A 20,646-nucleotide genomic window follows, 5' to 3' on the forward strand; every position below is an offset into this window, starting at 1 on the left:
AACACCCACCACAACAACGCAACAGCAGAAGTCAACTCCACATTGGTCAATGATATATTCTTGAACCATCGTATTCATCCTCTGTTTCCTCCTACAGGGTGCCGAGGGTGTCAGAGGTCTGAAAGGCGGCGGCGGAGAAAAGGTAAACAACAACAATATGTCCGCCTCGTATTTGTGTTAGAGGTTAGAACGTGGTTCTCAACCACAGATCTAGGATCAGATTGGCCCCAAACGTTATAATCTTAACCTTAACCGTTAGAGGGATGAGCTAATACCTGACCCTGAGTCAGTGGTAAGAGGAAAACTTTTCCTCCAGCTCCACTATCTACCATAGTTGTAATTCATTCCATTTTTTTCCCCAGGCCTTTCTTTTTTAGCAGGCAGGCAGATCTAGTGGAAAACCCCTTAAATGCCTATTGGCTTGAAAGGCTTCAGCTCGTTAAGTAGTAATGGGGTGTAAAATATTAAAGGTATATTGCAAGATTCTGGCATTTAAGTCTTTGTGCTACATACCTAGAGTCAGATGAACTTGTAGATACCGTTTTAATGTCTCTGCATGCAGTATGACTGAAGATAGAGGTCGTTTTTTTTTCTTTCCGCGAGCCAATGCTAACTAGCGTTAGCGTAACGCCAAAGTCTACAGGTAACAGTAGCAAATGTGATCTAAAAGTAGATTGATTGCCGTTGTTATCGCCGGCTGCTCTAAACTTCTAGACGTTTTTTCAGCTTGTTCATCTGCCTCATTGGTCGATTTTCCTGTTGAGTCAGCAAAAGGCTGATGAACCCGGCTGTTTTTAGACGCGGGAGCAGGACGATAAGATTTCCTTTAAAAAATAAAAAATAAACGACCTTTCTATTTTGGGTCTGCTGTTTTCAACGTAATGCCAAAAAAAAAGGCTTATAACAAAGTTAGAAACGAACAAACGCTTTACATTACATGCTGTAGAAGGATCTTGATATCTCTCCATTGCTTAGTTGCAGTAAGTGACAACTACAGTAGACCCTAGGAAAGATGGGAAGTGTGAAATGAGAGAGCAGGGTTTTCCCGAACTCACCTCTCGGGACCCCTAACACTAGACATATTAATCTAATCATCAAGCTTTGAATCAGCTGTGTAGTGTTAGGACAACGAAACCAAAACGTGTACCCCCTTAGGGTCCTGAAGACCAAGTTTGTGAAATCCTGTGATAAGAGCCTCTATGTAAATACTGGCAAACTGCATTCTGAGGTCTGACCACCAGATGGCAGTATATCTCTATATTCAGTCACTGCAATTTCATCATATCACCACTAGATGTCCACGTCTATCATTCAAGTTTACAGTGGAAGCAATTTATGCCTTGATGCTCATGTGAAATCAACGCAGAAAAGATGTTCAGTATATTTAATACAGGTATTTATGTATGATGTAATACTTTTTTGAAAATAGTGTTTTTTTTTATGTTTTAAAGTGATTCAGAGGACCCTTTGAACTTATCTTGCCCGTTATTGAAGATTATTTTTCTTCTTCTGTGTTTCAGGGAGAGGACGGTTTTCCAGGTTTCAAAGGAGACATGGGCATCAAAGGAGACAAGGGAGAGCTCGGTGTCCTAGGAGCCAGAGGTGAAGACGGACCTGAGGGCCCCAAAGGTCGATCAGGCCCCAACGGAGAGGCCGGCCCCATCGGGTCTGCTGGAGAGAAGGTACTCATTGACACCTCTGTATCGTCGCCATCTTGATGTGTTTTCACAAGCCAGTCTGCTTATTGTAACCCTATTTTACGTTGTTTAGGGTAAACTTGGTGTCCCCGGATTACCCGGCTACCCAGGAAGACAAGGACCTAAGGTATGTGATAACAGCACAAAACTGACTGTGGTATCTCTCTGTGTGTTCGTATATCTCTCTGTGTTACTGACTCTACCACCTCTTTCTCTCTAATGTTACTGAAATATATATAAAACACAGGAAAATCGCGTTTTTGACTGCACTGGGCCTTTATGATCAGTTGTATGTCTACGTATCACAACATGATGTTACAGTGATGTTACAGTGGTGTTACAGTGGTATTACAGTGATATTACAGTGGTATTACAGTGATGTTACAGTGGTGTTACAGTGGTATTACAGTGATATTACAGTGATATTACAGTGGTGTTACAGTGGTGTTACAGTGGTATTACAGTGGTATTACAGTGATATTACAGTGATATTACAGTGGTATTACAGTGATATTACAGTGGTATTACAGTGATATTACAGTGGTGTTACAGTGGTATTACAGTGATATTACAGTGATATTACAGTGATGTTACAGTGGTATTACAGTGATATTACAGTGGTATTACAGTGATATTACAGTGATATTACAGTGATGTTACAGTGATGTTACAGTGATGTTACAGTGATGTTACAGTGATATTACAGTGATGTTACAGTGGTGTTACAGTGGTATTACAGTGATATTACAGTGATATTACAGTGATGTTACAGTGATGTTACAGTGATGTTACAGTGATATTACAGTGATATTACAGTGATGTTACAGTGATGTTACAGTGATATTACAGTGATGTTACAGTGATGTTACAGTGATGTTACAGTGATGTTACAGTGATATTACAGTGATATTACAGTGATGTTACAGTGATGTTACAGTGATGTTACAGTGATATTACAGTGGTATTACAGTTATATTACAGTGATGTTACAGTGATGTTACAGTGATATTACAGTGATGTTACAGTGATGTTGCAGTGATGTTACAGTGATATTACAGTGATGTTACAGTGATGTTACAGTGATGTTACAGTGATATTACAGTGATGTTACAGTGATGTTACAGTGATGTTACAGTGATGTTACAGTGATATTACAGTGATATTACAGTGATGTTACAGTGATGTTACAGTGATGTTACAGTGATATTACAGTGGTATTACAGTTATATTACAGTGATGTTACAGTGATGTTACAGTGATATTACAGTGATATTACAGTTATATTACAGTGATATTACAGTGATATTACAGTGATGTTACAGTGATGTTACAGTGATGTTACAGTGATGTTACAGTGATATTACAGTGATATTACAGTTATATTACAGTGCTGTTACAGTGATATTACAGTGATATTACAGTGATGTTACAGTGATATTACAGTGGTATTACAGTTATATTACAGTGATATTACAGTGATATTACAGTGATATTACAGTTATATTACAGTGCTGTTACAGTGATATTACAGTTATATTACAGTGCTGTTACAATGATATTACAGTGATATTACAGTTATATTACAGTGCTGTTACAGTGATATTACAGTGGTATTACAGTTATATTACAGTGATATTACAGTGATATTACAGTTATATTACAGTGCTGTTACAGTGATATTACAGTGATATTACAGTTATATTACAGTGCTGTTACAGTGATATTACAGTGGTATTACAGTTATATTACAGTGATATTACAGTTATATTACAGTGATGTTACAGTGATATTACAGTGATGTTACAGTGATGTTACAGTGATATTACAGTGGTATTACAGTTATATTACAGTTATATTACAGTGATATTACAGTTATATTACAGTGCTGTTACAGTGATATTACAGTGGTATTACAGTTATATTACAGTGGTGTTACAGGGATATTACAGTGATATTACAGTGATGTTACAGTGCTCTCCCCCTCTCCTCTACGCCTCTCATCCTCTCCTCTACTCCTCATCCTCTCCTCTACTCCTCATCCTCTTCCTCCTCCTCTCCTCTACACCTCTCATCCTCTCCTCTACTCCTCTCATCCTCTCCTCTACTCCTCTCATCCTCTCCTCTACTCCTCTCATCCTCTCCTCTACTCCTCTCATCCCCTCCTCTACTCATCCTCTCCTCTACTCCTCTCCTCTCATCCTCTCCTCTACTCCTCTCATCCTCTCCTCTACTCCTCTCATCCTCTCCTCTCATCCTCTCCTCTTCACTCCTAATCATTCAGTTTACTAGTAAAGAAAACAGTTAATCCACAGAGGTCCTTTTCACTGTCTCTCTCTCTCCACGTTCCACTGTTTTTCCTGCTGTCTGACGGAATGGGTTTAGTCTACACATACACAGGCAGACAGATGGACATACACATACGTAAACCCTTCTGCCATTTCAAGTAGACACTTCCCTCTGTGTGCAATGAAGCACATAAACTCTAACGTTGTTTCTTACTTTGTCTGTATTGTCAATGCTTCTTGAAGGGAAGCGACATTGGTAAGCTCCTCTGGATTCCTTCTTCGGCAGATTCCATAGCCACCAAGTCAGAAACCACAGCCACCAAGTCAGATACCACAGCCACCAAGTCAGATACCACAGCCACCAAGTCAGAAACCACAGCCACCAAGTCAGATTCCACAGCCACCAAGTCAAATACCACAGCCACCAAGTCAGATACCACAGCCACCAAGTCAAATACCACAGCCACCAAGTCAGATACCACAGCCACCAAGTCAGATACCACAGCCACCAAGTCAGATACCACAGCCACCAAGTCAGATTCCACAGCCACCAAGTCAAATACCACAGCCACCAAGTCAGATACCACAGCCACCAAGTCAAATACCACAGCCACCAAGTCAGATACCACAGCCACCAAGTCAGATACCACAGCCACCAAGTCAGATACCACAGCCACCAAGTCAGATACCGCCCGTCGTAATCAGAGGGCTGATATAAATACTATGCATGCCGGTCTCTCTTGGCTAAGGGTTGAGGAGAGACTGACTGCATCACTTCTTGTTTTTATAAGAAACATGAATGTGTTTAAAATCCCAAATGGTTTGCATAGTCAACTTACACACAGCTCTGACACACACATTTACCCCACCAGACATGCCACCAGGGGTCTTTTCACAGTCCCCAAATCTAGAACATATTCAAGGAAACGTATAGTATTATACAGAGCCAGGAGCCATCTCATATAACGCAAGGGAACAGCAAACCTGGTTTCAAAACACAAATAAAGCAACACCTCACGGCGCAAACGCCTCTCCCCCATGTGAACTACTTGTTGTGTGTATGTACTGACATGTATGTGGAACTGATAGATGCACACACACACACACACACACACACACACACACACACACACACACACACACACACACACACACACACACACACACACACACACACACACACTACATGTTAATGTTTTACAATGTATGTCAAAAGTATTTTGTCTGTAATGTCTTTTTCGTTTTCATTCGTTTTCATTTGTAGAACTCCAGTAAGACTCATTGGCTAAATGAGGATCATAATAAATCAAATCAAATATTCTCTCTTGGGACTTGGATAGAAAGGGCAGAGGCTACAGGAGATACAGAGCTCTTCAACTCTCTAACCATCTCTCTGTCCGTTTCACAGGGCTCTAATGGCTTCCCTGGATTCCCCGGCTCCAACGGAGAAAAAGGAGGAAGGGTGAGGCTCTCTAGATCACTACATTACTTAATACTTTCTTTTCAATTATTATTACCCCCCCCCCTTTTTTCATGATTACAATCTAGAAATCACTGCAACTCCCCAATGGGCTCGGGAGAGGCAAATGGTCGAGTCATGGGTCCTCCGAAACATGACCTGCCAAACCGCGCTTCTTAACACCCGCCGGCTAAACCTGGAAGTCAGCCGCACCAATGTGTCAGAGGAAACACCATTCAACTGACAACCGGAGTCAGCCTGCAAGCGCCCGGCCCGCCACAAGGAGTCATTAGAGCGCGATGAGCCAAGTAAAGCCCCGCAGCCCGACCAACCCCTCCCCTAACCCGGACGACGCTGGGCCAATTGTGCACCATCCTATGGGACTCCCGGTCACGGACAGTTGGGATCACACCCCAGGCTGCAGTGACACCGCAACACTGTGATGAAGTACCTTAGACCGCTGAGCCACTCAGTGTTTTAGACTGCTGAGCCACTCAGTGTTTTAGACCGCTGAGCCACTCAGTGTTTTAGACCGCTGAGCCACTCAGTGTTTTAGACTGCTGAGCCACTCAGTGTTTTAGACTGCTGAGCCACTCAGTGTTTTAGACCGCTGAGCCACTCAGTGTTTTAGACTGCTGAGCCACTCAGTGTTTTAGACTGCTGAGCCACTCAGTGTTTTAGACCGCTGAGCCACTCAGTGCCTTAGACCGCTGAGACACTCAGTGTTTTAGACCGCTGAGCCACTCAGTGTTTTAGACCGCTGAGCCACTCTGTGCCTTAGACCGCTGAGACACTCAGTGTCTTAGACCGCTGAGCCACTCAGTGCCTTAGACCGCTGAGCCACTCAGTGTCTTAGACCGCTGAGACACTCAGTGTTTTAGACCGCTGAGCCACTCAGTGTCTTAGACCGCTGAGACACTCAGTGTTTTAGACCGCTGAGCCGCTCAGTGTCTTAGACCGCTGGGCCACTCAGTGTCTTAGACCGCTGAGCCACTTAGTGTCTTAGACCGCTGCATCACTCAGTGTCTTAGACCGCTGAGCCACTCAGTGTTTTAGACCGCTGAGCTACTCAGTGTCTTAGACCGCTGCATCACTCAGTGTCTTAGACCGCTGAGACACTCAGCGTTTTAGACCGCTGAGCCACTCAGTGTTTTAGACCGCTGCATCACTCAGTGTCTTAGACCGCTGAGCCACTCAGTGTCTTAGACCGCTGAGCCACTCAGTGTCTTAGACCGCTGAGCCACTCAGTGTCTTAGACCGCTGCATCACTCAGTGTCTTAGACCGCTGAGCCACTCAGTGTTTTAGACCGCTGAGCCACTCAGTGTCTTAGACCGCTGAGCCACTCAGTGTCTTAGACCGCTGAGCCACTCAGTGTCTTAGACCGCTGCATCACTCAGTGTCTTAGACCGCTGAGTCACTCAGTGTTTTAGACCGCTGCATCACTCAGTGTCTTAGACCGCTGCATCACTCAGTGTCTTAGACCGCTGCATCACTCAGTGTCTTAGACCGCTGCATCACTCAGTGTTTTAGACCGCTGAGCCACTCAGTGTCTTAGACCGCTGAGCCACTCAGTGTCTTAGACCGCTGAGCCACTCAGTGTCTTAGACCGCTGAGCCACTCAGTGTCTTAGACCGCTGCATCACTCAGTGTCTTAGACCGCTGAGCCACTCAGTGTTTTAGACCGCTGAGCCACTCAGTGTCTTAGACCGCTGCATCACTCAGTGTCTTAGACCGCTGAGACACTCAGTGTTTTAGACCGCTGAGCCACTCAGTGTTTTAGACCGCTGAGCCACTCAGTGCCTTAGACCGCTGAGACACTCAGTGTCTTAGACCGCTGAGACACTCAGTGTTTTAGACCGCTGAGCCACTCAGTGTTTTAGACCGCTGAGCCACTCAGTGTCTTAGACCGCTGAGACACTCAGTGTTTTAGACCGCTGAGACACTCGGGAGGCCCTTCAAAGACTTCTCTGGCACTCTGGAGTATCACAATTCGTGCTCGATGACACCAGTCTGAATCTGGCGAATCTATATCTCTCTTCGCCCTCGATGACACCAGTCTAAATCTGGACAATCTATATCTCTATTCACCTTCTGAATCTGTCTGAAGAACTCTTGTGAAGCTATAGTCCTGAAACTCCAAGTAGAATCAAAAAGAACTACTGTCAAAGTAAAGTAGGACAGTAGAGACAAGAATAACTATCAAAATGGAGGATGAGGTGGGGAAGGGGCAGGGTGGAGGGAGAGATGGGGAACGGGAGGGGTGGAGGGTGAGGTTGGGAAGGGGATGGGTGGAGGGTGAGGTTGGGAAGGGGATGGGTGGAGGGTGAGATGGGGAAGGGGAGGGATGGAGGGTGAGGTGGGGAACGGGAGGGGTGGAGGGTGAGGTGGGAACGGGAGGGGTGGAGGGTGAGGTGGGAACGGGAGGGGTGGAGGGTGAGGTGGGGAAGGGGAGGGTGGAGGGGGAGGTGGGGAAGTGGAGAGGTGGAGGGGGAAGTGGAGAGGTGGAGGGTGAGGTGGGGAACGGGAGGGGTGGAGGGTGAGGTGGGAACGGGAGGGGTGGAGTGTGAGGTGGGGAACGGGAGGGGTGGAGTGTGAGGTGGGAACGGGAGGGGTGGAGGGTGAGGTGGGAACGGGAGGGGTGGAGTGTGAGGTGGGAACGGGAGGGGTGGAGGGTGAGGTGGGAACGGGAGGGGTGGAGTGTGAGGTGGGAACGGGAGGAGTGGAGGGTGAGGTGGGAACGGGAGGGGTGGAGGGTGAGGTGGGAACGGGAGGGGTGTAGGGTGAGGTGGGAACGGGAGGGGTGGAGGGTGAGGTGGGGAACGGGAGGGGTGGAGTGTGAGGTGGGGAACGGGAGGGGTGGAGTGTGAGGTGGGGAACGGGAGGGGTGGAGTGTGAGGTGGGAACGGGAGGGGTGGAGGGTGAGGTGGGAACGGGAGGGGTGGAGTGTGAGGTGGGAACGGGAACGGGAGGGGTGGAGGGTGAGGTGGGAACGGGAGGGGTGGAGGGTGAGGTGGGAACGGGAGGGGTGGAGTGTGAGGTGGGAACGGGAGGGGTGGAGTGTGAGGTGGGAACGGGAGGGGTGGAGTGTGAGGTGGGAACGGGAGGGGTGGAGTGTGAGGTGGGAACGGGAGGGGTGGAGTGTGAGGTGGGAACGGGAGGGGTGGAGTGTGAGGTGGGAACGGGAGGGGTGGAGGGTGAGGTGGGAACGGGAGGGGTGGAGGGTGAGGTGGGAACGGGAGGGGTGGAGTGTGTGGTGGGAACGGGAGGGGTGGAGGGTGAGGTGGGGAACGGGAGGGGTGGAGGGTGAGGTGGGAACGGGAGGGGTGGAGGGTGAGGTGGGAACGGGAGGGGTGGAGGGTGAGGTGGGAACGGGAGGGGTGGAGGGTGAGGTTGGGAAGGGGATGGGTGGAGGGTGAGGTGGGAACGGGAGGGGTGGAGGGTGAGGTGGGAACGGGAGGGGTGGAGGATGAGGTGGGAACGGGAGGGGTGCAGGGTGAGGTGGGAACGGGAGGGGTGGAGGGTGAGGTGGGGAAGGGGGAGGGTGGAGGGTGTGGTGGGGAAGGGGAGGGATGGAGGGTGTGGTGGGGAAGGGGAGGGGTGGAGGGTGAGATGGGGAAGGGGGAGGGTGGAGGGTGTGGTGGGAACGGGAGGGGTGGAGTGTGAGGTGGGGAAGGGGAGGGGTGGAGGGTGAGGTGGGGGAGGGGTGGAGGGTGAGGTGGGGAAGGGGAGGGTGGAGGGTGAGATGGGGAACAGGAGGGGGATGGAGGAGAGATAGACATTGGAGGAATTAAGAGAGGGAAAGAGAATTGCTGAAACAAGCTCCTTCCCTCTCAAACAGACAGTGAAGAGTGAAGAGTGGACACCTAGCATGCATCCCAAATAGCACGATATTCCCTATGTAGGGCACTACATTTGAGTGTGCTACAGTATAATAGTGCACTACATAGGGAATAGGGATCCGTTTGGGACACATCACCCTAGACACCTCAGGAGCCAATACCGCCAGAGTTGACATGCAGGTCAGGCTGTCAAGTGCCTCTGGGTAATGTGGGTATCTGCTTACCGCTTGCTCTGATTTGATTGTCTATTTGTCTGAAAGGTGTAGCTCTGACTCAGACTCTAACCCCACGGAGCAGCGGAGGAGTCTTGTCTGAGCTGTAGAATGTTTGAATGACTTTAAGACTTTCTTGGAGGTCTGAACTTTATCTGTGTGAATAGATGAATCTATAATTACTGTTTGCAGAGGTTTTCTGTCAATATATTTAACTATAGAACGATGCCATTTTCTTCCTATGACAGTATAACATTAGAATGTTCTGTTTTCTTTCTATGACACTATGACATTAGAATGTTCCGTTTTCTTTCTATGACACTATGACATTAGAATGTTCCGTTTTCTTTCTATGACAATATAACAATAGAATGTTCCGTTTTCTTTCTATGACACTATGACATTAGAATGTTCCGTTTTCTTTCTATGACACTATGACATTAGAATGTTCCGTTTTCTTTCTATGACAGTATGACATTAGAATGTTCCGTTTTCCTTCTATGACAGTATGACATAAGAATGTTCCGTTTTCCTTCTATGACAGTATGACATAAGAATGTTCCGTTTTCTTTCTATGACAGTATGACATTAGAATGTTCCGTTTTCTTTCTATGACAGTATAACATTAGAATGTTCCGTTTTCCTTCTATGACAGTATGACATTAGAATGTTCCGTTTTCTTTCTATGACACTATGACATTAGAATGTTCCGTTTTCTTTCTATGACACTATGACATTAGAATGTTCCGTTTTCTTTCTATGACACTATGACATTAGAATGTTCCGTTTTCTTTCTATGACACTAGAATGTTCCGTTTTCTTTCTATGACACTATGACATTAGAATGTTCCGTTTTCTTTCTATGACAATATGACATTAGAATGTTCCGTTTTCTTTCTATGACACTATGACATCAGAATGTTCCATTTTCTTTCTATGACACTATGACATTAGAATGTTCCGTTTTCTTTCTATGACAGTATAACATTAGAATGTTCCGTTTTCTTTCTATGACACTATGACATTAGAATGTTCTGTTTTCTTTCTATGACACTAGAATGTTCCGTTTTCTTTCTATGACACTATGACATTAGAATGTTCCGTTTTCTTTCTATGACAATATAACAATAGAATGTTCCGTTTTCTTTCTATGACAGTATAACATTAGAATGTTCCGTTTTCTTTCTATGACAGTATAACATTAGAATGTTCCGTTTTCCTTCTATGACAGTATGACATTAGAATGTTCCGTTTTCTTTCTATGACAGTATGACATTAGAATGTTCCGTTTTCTTTCTATGACAGTATAACATTAGAATGTTCCGTTTTCCTTCTATGACAGTATGACATTAGAATGTTCCGTTTTCTTTCTATGACACTATGACATTAAAATGTTCCGTTTTCTTTCTATGACACTATGACATTAGAATGTTCCGTTTTCTTTCTATGACACTATGACATTAGAATGTTCCGTTTTCTTTCTATGACACTATGACATTAGAATGTTCCGTTTTCTTTCTATGACACTATGACATTAGAATGTTCCGTTTTCTTTCTATGACACTATGACATTAGAATGTTCCGTTTTCCTTCTATGACAGTATGACATTAGAATGTTCCGTTTTCTTTCTATGACACTATGACATTAAAATGTTCCGTTTTCTTTCTATGACACTATGACATTAGAATGTTCCGTTTTCTTTCTATGACACTATGACATTAGAATGTTCCGTTTTCTTTCTATGACACTATGACATTAGAATGTTCCGTTTTCTTTCTATGACAGTATGACATTAGAATGTTCCGTTTTCTTTCTATGACACTATGACATTAGAAGGTTCCGTTTTCTTTCTATGACACTATGACATTAGAATGTTCCGTTTTCTTTCTATGACACTATGACATTAGAATGTTCCGTTTTCTTTCTATGACACTATGACATTAGAATGTTCCGTTTTCTTTCTATGACACTATGACATTAGAATGTTCCGTTTTCTTTCTATGACAGTATGACATTAGAATGTTTCTGCTTTGAACCCTCGGTTCTCATTAATAAAAAAACTATTTTGTGGTTGTGTGTGTATTGCAGGGTATCGCTGGGAAATCCGGACCCAGGGGACAACGTGGCCCAACGGTAGTTACCTGATAACTCATCGATCAGTCGATCCACAGTCTATTTTCTCTCTAACGTAACACTTTCTCTGACTTGCTAGATGATTGGTCTTCTCTGTGTTCCTGTAATCTAGGGTCCCCGTGGTGGAAGAGGTGCCAGGGGACCAACTGGAAAGCCAGGTGCTAAGGTCAGTTTATATCCGTCTCTTCATTTCTTCTTCATTTTTTAATCATAAATTTTTTTTTTTTACTGGTCTTAAAACCCACTTCTACAGACTGTCCTTCTCATAGTCCGAGTCCCAATTTAAATTGTATTTTAGAACCTAGCCCAGTACTGCTATTTTACCTGACTGTCTCTGTATCTGACTGTGTCTGTATCTGACTGTGTCTCTCTATCTGCTGCCTCCTCAGGGAACATCAGGTAATGACGGGCCTCCAGGTGGACCAGGAGAGAGAGTGAGTTCTAGTCTGTGTTTTTTTCCAGTCAATCCTTATAATAAAAGGGCATTGTCTTTGACCAACTTCCCTTATGAGATGCAAATCACTGAGATGTTTTTGATTTGTTTGTGAAAGAGCCCAATGGGATGGGGGGGTCATGTGTGATGAGGGTTATGGTTTTCTAAAGTTCATCATCTTCTTCTTTTATCTCAGGGACCTCAAGGACCCCAGGGGCCAGCCGGCTTCCCAGGACCTAAGGGCCCTAATGTAAGTACCCTTCCCAGATCCTAAGGGCCCTAACCTATGTACCCTTCCCAGAACCTAAGGGCCCTAACGTAAGTACCCTTCCCAGGACCCAAGGGCCCTAACGTAAGTACCCTTCCCAGGACCTAAGGGCCCTAATGTAAGTACCCTTCCCAGGACCTAAGGGCCCTAACGTAAGTACCCTTCCCAGAACCTAAGGGCCCTAACGTAAGTACCCTTCCCAGGACCCAAGGGCCCTAATGTAAGTACCCTTCCCAGAACCTAAGGGCCCTAACGTAAGTACCCTTCCCAGGACCCAAGGGCCCTAATGTAAGTACCCTTCCCAGGACCTAAGGGCCCTAACGTAAGTACCCTTCCCAAGACCTAAGGGCCCTAACGTAAGTACCCTTCCCAGAACCCAAGGGCCCTAACGGTAGTACCCTTCCCAAGACCCAAGGATCTTAACATTAGTACCCTCCCCTCTACTTTAAAATTGTTGATGGTACAAAGTACAATAGTACATGGTTATCGTTCTACTTCAACCACGTGGTCCCTACTAGCTGAACCCTGTCCATCTCATCTCCCTCAGGGCCCCCCGGGTAAAGACGGACTGCCTGGTCACCCTGGGCAGAGAGGAGAGACAGGTTTCCAGGGAAAGACTGGCCCACCTGGGCCTGGAGGTGTTGTTGGACCCCAGGTAAGGTTCAAACATGGCCGCTAATAAACATAAACATGAAACAGGGGGTCTTCTGTAGAGCATGTTTCTTGCAATACAAAGAGAGTGGGTTCGATTCCTGAGACCACCCACACGTACAAAATTATATACACGCATGACTATAAGTCACTTTGAATAAAAGCATCTGGTAAATTATTTAAAAATATATATATATCTATATTTGAATCATTGTTCTGCAATATATGCTTAAACTATTGAAATGTTTGCTGTGTTAAACCTAAGCAACATTAGCCTTGGAACATTTAAGAATAACACTATAAATAAAAATAAAAATAAGTTTGGAGATTTATATGACATATTTGAATAATCTAATGTTAGAATTAAACTATCAAGGCCTTTAAACACTTGTTGGACAATGATTGTAAAAATGAAATGCATTTTATGGTGTCTGACATAAATCCAGTCAGTTGAATTTTACGATTCCGTTACATTACTTCGAGATTGTCCCGTCTTTCAACAATCCCTGCGGGTTTGATCAAACCGCTGGTGTTTTGTCTCTGTCTGACAGGGACCAACGGGAGAGACCGGCGGCATCGGAGAGAGAGGACACCCTGGTTCCCCTGGACCCCCCGGAGAGCAAGGTTTACCTGGATCTGCTGGGAAAGAAGGAGGAAAGGTAAACAAAACTCCCCTATGACTCGACAATGGTCTCACCTGGCCAAAGCACAAGACCACGGCAAGAACATACCATTCGTAGTAAATGGGTTTTGTCTGTCTATTGAAATGTCAGAACGAGAACAATCAACAAACTTCACTGTTGTCATGGAAACCTAATAGCACTTACAGGTATCTGACCGATGACCCCCAATTGACTAAATAATGAGAATCCATCTCTTGGAGAGAAAAAAAAAGCAACAGGTTATTTTCCAAGAACCTCTTTTCATATGGCTTCTAAAATGTACTTGAAGACGATAATTATTAGATTGACATTCAAAGTGTGAATATGGAGTAGGTGGCACAGACTCTTAGGATGAGAGAGAGAAGAGAAGAGAAAAGAAGAGAGAGAGAGAGGGGAGAGAGAGCGAGAGAGGGGAGAGAGAGAGAGAAAGAGAGAGAGAGAGAGAGAGAAGAGAGAGAAGAGAGAGAGAGAGAGAGAGAGAGAGAGAGAGAGAGAGAGAGAGAGAGAGAGAGAGAGAGAGAGAGAGAGAGTAATGAAGATTGCATGACTGCTGCAGCACTCAGTACAGTAAACCTAACCTCTATGATTTAAGCTGAGAACAAACAAAGAAAGGAACAGTAAATTGACGTCCTCTTAACTTGATTATCTTGGCTCAGGATTATCTTGGCCCAGCAATATAACAGAGAGAGAGACTGGAGTGGTTTGGTGAAGTGAGAGAGGTAGAAAAGTGGTGCCATTCCAATTAACAGTCACTGGTCTATTATTCTGTACTTGAATTTCATTTCCATTTGAGTCATTTAGCAGACTCTCTTATCCAGAGCCACTACAGTAGTGAGTCATTTAACAGACTCTCTTATCCGAAGCCACTACAGGAGTGAGTCATTTAACAGACTCTCTGATCCAGAGCCACTACAGGAGTGAGTCATTTAACAGACTCTCTGATCCAGAGGTACTACAGTAGTGAGTCATTTAACAGACTCTCTGATCCAGAGCCACTACAGTAGTGAGTCATTTAACAGACTCTCTGATCCAGAGCCACTACAGTAGTGAGTCATTTAACAGACTCTCTGATCCAGAGCCACTACAGTAGTGAGTCATTTAACAGACTCTCTGATCCAGAACCACTATAGTAGTGAGTCATTTAACATACTCTCTGATCCAGAGCCACTACAGTAGTGAGTCATTTAACAGACTCTCTGATCCAGAGGTACTACAGTAGTGAGTCATTTAACAGACTCTCTTATCCGAAGCCACTACAGGAGTGAGTCATTTAACAGACTCTCTGATCCAGAGGTACTACAGTAGTGAGTCATTTAACAGACTCTCTGATCCAGAGTCACTACAGTAGTGAGTCATTTAGCAGACTCTCTGATCCAGAGCCACTATAGTAGTGAGTCATTTAACAGACTCTCTGATCCAGAACCACTACAGTAGTGAGTCATTTAGCAGACTCTCTGATCCAGAACCACTACAGTAGTGAGTCATTTAGCAGACTCTCTGATCCAGAACCACTACAGTAGTGAGTCATTTAACAGACTCTCTGATCCAGAGTCACTACAGTAGTGAGTCATTTAGCAGACTCTCTGATCCGGAGCCACTACAGTAGTGAGTCATTTAACAGACTCTCTGATCCGGAGCCACTACAGTAGTGAGTCATTTAGCAGACTCTCTGATCCGGAGCCACTACAGTAGTGAGTCATTTAACAGACTCTCTTATCCAGAGTCACTTGACAGACGTATTCAGACGTTTCATTCCATGTTGCTTGTCAAGATCAAGTGTCTGTTATTACTAAAACCAATGTAGATACAGTATAATACATACAGATACAGTATAATACATACATACAATGCAGATACAGTATAATACATACATACAATGTAGATACAGTATATTACATACATACAATGCAGATACAGTATATTACATACAGACAATGTAGATACAGTATATTACATACATACAATGCAGATACAGTATATTACATACAGACAATGCAGATACAGTATAATACATACAGACAATGTAGATACAGTATATTACATACAGACAATGTAGATACAGTATATTACATACAGACAATGTAGATACAGTATATTACATACAGACAATGTAGATACAGTATATTACATACAGACAATGTAGATACAGTATATTACATACAGACAATGCTGCACCTACAGCAATTGACAGACTACGTATTTCATGATATGACCTTGTATTCTGTCTCACCTGTTTCTCCCATCTTTCCTCCAGGGTGACCCGGGTCCTATGGGTACATCTGGAAAGGTTGGCCCAGCCGGACTCAGGGGCTTCCCAGGGCAGAGAGGTCTTCCTGGGGCTAACGTAAGACAGAGCTCCCACCCTACAGATACACCCAGCTCAAAACAGCTATCACACACAACACACACACACAACACACACACACACACACCTATCCAACCAAAAACAGAATACCCAGAAAAACTATGGTGAATCACTAAAACAATACAGAAATACACTACGGCAATAGAAGGAACAGCACGTCAGAAATCAGCTCAATGTAATTGAAGAATCCATAGAATCGAACCACTTCTGGGATAATTGCAAAACTCTAAACAAACAATAACACAAAGAGTTATCTATCCAAAACGGAGATGTATGGATAAACCACTTCTCCAATCTATTTGGCTCTATAACAAAGAACAAACAGCAAAAAACATATACATGATCAAATACAAATCTTAGAATCAAAAAGGCCTGTGGTGTTGATGGTATCCTAAATGAAATAATAAAATATACAGACCAGAAATTCCAATTGGCTATACTTAAACTCTTTAACATCATCCTTGGCTCTGGCATCTTCCCCAATATTTGAAACCAATGACTGATCTCCCCCCTCCCCCCCCCCCCCCAATCCACAAGAGTGGAGACTAATAACTACCGTGGGATATGCGTCAACAGCAACCTCAGGAAAATCCTCTGCACTATCATTATAACAGCAGACTCGTACATTTTACTCAGCAAATACACTGAGCAAATGCTTCTTTTTTTTTACAATTTTGGTGCCCAGTTGAGAGGGTTCTTCCAGGATTATAACACACCGTGGCAGAGTAAAGATTAATACACACACACACACACACACACACACACACACACAGACACACACACACACACACACACACACACACACACACACACACACACACACACACACACACACACAAACACACACACACACACACACACACACACACACACACACACACACACACACACACACACACACACACACACACACACACACACACACATGTATGCATATGCCCAGCAACACCTTTTCTTTCTGTCTTCCAGACACACATGGTTAAAAGTCTAACCCTCCCCTCCTCTCTCGTTCTCTCCTTCCAGGGTCCAGCTGGTTTGAAGGGAGGCGAAGGACCACAGGGTGCCCAAGGTCCCATCGTAAGTATGACGTTACCATGGTTACGCCATCGCTTTACGCCCCACAGAGACTTGGAGCAACACTTTTAGAGAATTGAAGAGGTTAAGCAGGTGGTTGGTCCATAATGAGGTCTGATTATAGCCTGGTAGGCTGGGAGGCAGGACAGGTGGTTGGTCCATAATGAGGTCTGATTATAGCCTGGTAGGCTGGTAGGCAGGGCAGGTGGTTGGTCCATAATGAGGTCTGATTATAGCCTGGTAGGCTGGTAGGCAGGGCAGGTGGTTGGTCCATAATGAGGTCTGATTATAGCCTGGTAGGCTGGTAGGCAGGGCAGGTGGTTGGTCCATAATGAGGTCTGATTATAACCTGGTAGGCTGGTAGGCAGGGCAGGTGGTTGGTCCATAATGAGGTCTGATTATAGCCTGGTAGGCTGGTAGGCTGGGCAGGTGGTTTATGACCGTCAGCTAGAAACTGGGGGCTGGTTTCTGTCTAGAGTGGAGTGGCTGTCTGGAGTGGAGTGGCTGTCTGGTGTGGAGTGGCTGTCTGGAGTGGAGTGGCTGTCTGGAGTGGAGTGGCTGCCTGGAGTGGAGTGGCTGTCTGGAGTGGAGTGGCTGTCTGGAGTGGAGTGGCTGTCTGGAGTGGCTGTCTGGAGTGGAGTGGCTGCCTGGAGTGGAGTGGCTGTCTGGAGTGGAGTGGCTGTCTGGAGTGGAGTGGCTGTCTGGAGTGGAGTGTCTGCCTGGAGGGGAGTGGCTGTCTGGAGTGGAGTGGCTGTCTGGTGTGGAGTGGCTGTCTGGAGTGGAGTGGCTGTCTGGAGTGGAGTGGCTGTCTGGAGTGGAGTGGCTGTCTGGAGTGGCTGTCTGGAGTGGAGTGGCTGTCTGGAGTGGCTGTCTGGAGTGGCTGTCTGGAGTGGCTGTCTGGAGTGGAGTGGCTGTCTGGTGTGGAGTGGCTGTCTGGTGTGGAGTGGCTGTCTGGTGTGGAGTGGCTGTCTGGAGTGGAGTGGCTGTCTGGAGTGGCTGTCTGGAGTGGAGTGGCTGTCTGGAGTGGAGTGGCTGTCTGGAGTGGAGTGGCTGTCTGGTGTGGAGTGGCTGTCTGGTGTGGAGTGGCTGTCTGGTGTGGAGTGGCTGTCTGGTGTGGAGTGGCTGTCTGGTGTGGAGTGGCTGTCTGGTGTGGAGTGGCTGTCTGGAGTGGAGTGGCTGCCTGGTGTGGAGTGGCTGCCTGGAGTGGAGTGGCTGTCTGGAGTGGAGTGGCTGTCTGGAGTGGAGTGGCTGTCTGGAGTGGAGTGGCTGTCTGGAGTGGCTGTCTGGTGTGGAGTGGCTGTCTGGTGTGGAGTGGCTGTCTGGAGTGGAGTGGCTGTCTGGAGTGGAGTGGCTGTCTGGTGTGGCTGTCTGGAGTGGAGTGGCGTGGCTGTCTGGAGTGGAGTGGCGTGGCTGTCTGGAGTGGAGTGGCGTGGCTGTCTGGAGTGGAGTGGCGTGGCTGTCTGGAGTGGAGTGGCTGTCTGGAGTGGAGTGGCTGTCTGGTGTGGAGTGGCTGTCTGGAGTGGAGTGGCTGTCTGGAGTGGAGTGGCTGTCTGGAGTGGAGTGGCTGTCTGGTGTGGAGTGGCTGTCTGGAGTGGAGTGGCTGTCTGTTGTGGAGTGGCTGTCTGGAGTGGAGTGGCTGTCTGGAGTGGAGTGGCTGTCTGGAGTGGAGTGGCGTGGCTGTCTGGAGTGGAGTGGCGTGGCTGTCTAGAGTGGAGTGGCTGTCTGGAGTGGAGTGGCTGTCTGGAGTGGAGTGGCTGTCTGGAGTGGAGTGGCTGTCTGGAGTGGAGTGGCTGTCTGGAGTGGAGTGGCTGTCTGGTGTGGAGTGGCTGTCTGGAGTGGAGTGGCTGTCTGGAGTGGAGTGGCTGTCTGGAGTGGAGTGGCTGTCTGGAGTGGAGTGGCTGCCTGGAGTGGAGTGGCTGTCTGGAGTGGAGTGGCTGCCTGGAGTGGAGTGGAGTGGCTGTCTGGAGTGGAGTGGCTGTCTGGAGTGGAGTGGCTGTCTGGATTGGAGTGGCTGTCTGGAGTGGAGTGGCTGCCTGGAGTGGAGTGGCTGCCTGGAGTGGAGTGGCTGTCTGGAGTGGAGTGGCTGTCTGGAGTGGAGTGGCTGCCTGGAGTGGAGTGGCTGTCTGGAGTGGAGTGGCTGTCTGGAGTGGAGTGGCTGTCTGGAGTGGAGTGGCTGTCTGGAGTGGAGTGGCTGTCTGGAGTGGAGTGGAGTGGCTGTCTGGAGTGACTACCTGGAAGGTGAGAATAGAATCTCTTACGGGTTTGAATGACAGACAGGCAGCTTTGGAGAAAGAGGGGGAGAGGAGAGGAGAGGAGAGGAGAGGAGAGGAGAGGAGAGGAGAGGAGAGGAGAGGATATGCATGGCATGCATAATGAAACTAAGAGGGTTCTTAGAACAAATGAGTGTTCAATTTGAAGCATTGTCATGTTCTAGTGTTCCAATGTGACAATGGATGGCATGCAGAACACGCTTCTGAACAAAGGAAACAATTCTGATTCTGAGGGTTCTGAATGTGCGGAGATTCTATTGAATAAGAAAAACTTGAGTGCTGAGCGACGGCTGGAAGTCCTGAAAATACATTTTTGTTTATCACAACAATGTCAGAGAAATTCACCTTCAAAGCTAATTGTATGACTCAGTAAAGTTCCTACACACTCACACAAACACTCACGCACACACACACACTCACTCACTCATACACACTCACTCACGCACTCATACACACACACTCACGCTCACGCACACATACCAGTTTGATTTTTCACTCTATGGATTTCTCGGCAGCGGATGAGTCGGCGTTCAGCTGCAGGGAGAAGTGTTTAGCGTTTAGACGTTTAGTCAGAACAGAACATGGCGTGGGTGTTCGAGTGCGTGGGTTTGTGTGTTTGTGTTTTTGTGTGTTTGTGTGTTTGTGTGTCTGCGGTTGTGTGTCTGCGGTTGTGTGTCTGTGGTTGTGTGTCTGCGGTTGTGTGTCTGTGGTTGTGTGTTTGTGTGTCTGTGGTTGTGTGTCTGTGGTTGTGTGTCTGCGGTTGTGTGTCTGCAGTTGTGTGTCTGCGGTTGTGTGTTTGTGTGTCTGTGGTTGTGTGTCTGTGGTTGTGTGTCTGTGGTTGTGTGTTTGTGTGTCTGTGGTTGTGTGTCTGTGGTTGTGTGTCTGCGGCTGTGTGTCTGTGGTTGTGTGTCTGTGGTTGTGTGTCTGTGGTTGTGTGTCTGCGGTTGTGTGTCTGTGGTTGTGTGTCTGTGGTTGTGTGTCTGTGGCTGTGTGTCTGCAGTTGTGTGTCTGTGGTTGTGTGTCTGCGGTTGTGTGTCTGTGGTTGTGTGTCTGTGGTTGTGTGTCTGTGGTTGTGTGTCTGCGGCTGTGTGTCTGTGGTTGTGTGTCTGTGGTTGTGTGTCTGTGGTTGTGTGTCTGCGGTTGTGTGTCTGTGGTTGTGTGTCTGTGGCTGTGTGTCTGCAGTTGTGTGTCTGCGGTTGTGTGTCTGTGGTTGTGTGTCTGCGGTTGTGTGTCTGTGGTTGTGTGTCTGTGGTTGTGTGTCTGCGGTTGTGTGTCTGCGGTTGTGTGTCTGTGGTT

The 20,646-nt window shown here is 46.4% G+C and overlaps 1 protein-coding gene across 1 annotated transcript in view; it reads left to right on the plus strand.

Moving 5' to 3' along the window:
* LOC129823540 (collagen alpha-1(XI) chain-like) overlaps window positions 1–20,646 on the plus strand; it is a gene marked incomplete in the record, with an annotated part of 214,728 nt that overhangs the window by 129,975 nt on the left and 64,107 nt on the right. The window contains 12 exon segments of the mRNA XM_055882338.1: window positions 98–142; window positions 1,521–1,682; window positions 1,771–1,824; window positions 5,391–5,444; window positions 11,583–11,627; window positions 11,740–11,793; window positions 12,017–12,061; window positions 12,257–12,310; window positions 12,876–12,983; window positions 13,531–13,638; window positions 15,896–15,985; window positions 17,030–17,083. Of these exon segments, the coding sequence (XP_055738313.1) occupies window positions 98–142; window positions 1,521–1,682; window positions 1,771–1,824; window positions 5,391–5,444; window positions 11,583–11,627; window positions 11,740–11,793; window positions 12,017–12,061; window positions 12,257–12,310; window positions 12,876–12,983; window positions 13,531–13,638; window positions 15,896–15,985; window positions 17,030–17,083 (873 nt within the window).

This window comes from Salvelinus fontinalis, chromosome 26, assembly GCF_029448725.1.
Source record: "Salvelinus fontinalis isolate EN_2023a chromosome 26, ASM2944872v1, whole genome shotgun sequence".
NCBI classification, from domain to species: domain Eukaryota; kingdom Metazoa; phylum Chordata; class Actinopteri; order Salmoniformes; family Salmonidae; genus Salvelinus; species Salvelinus fontinalis.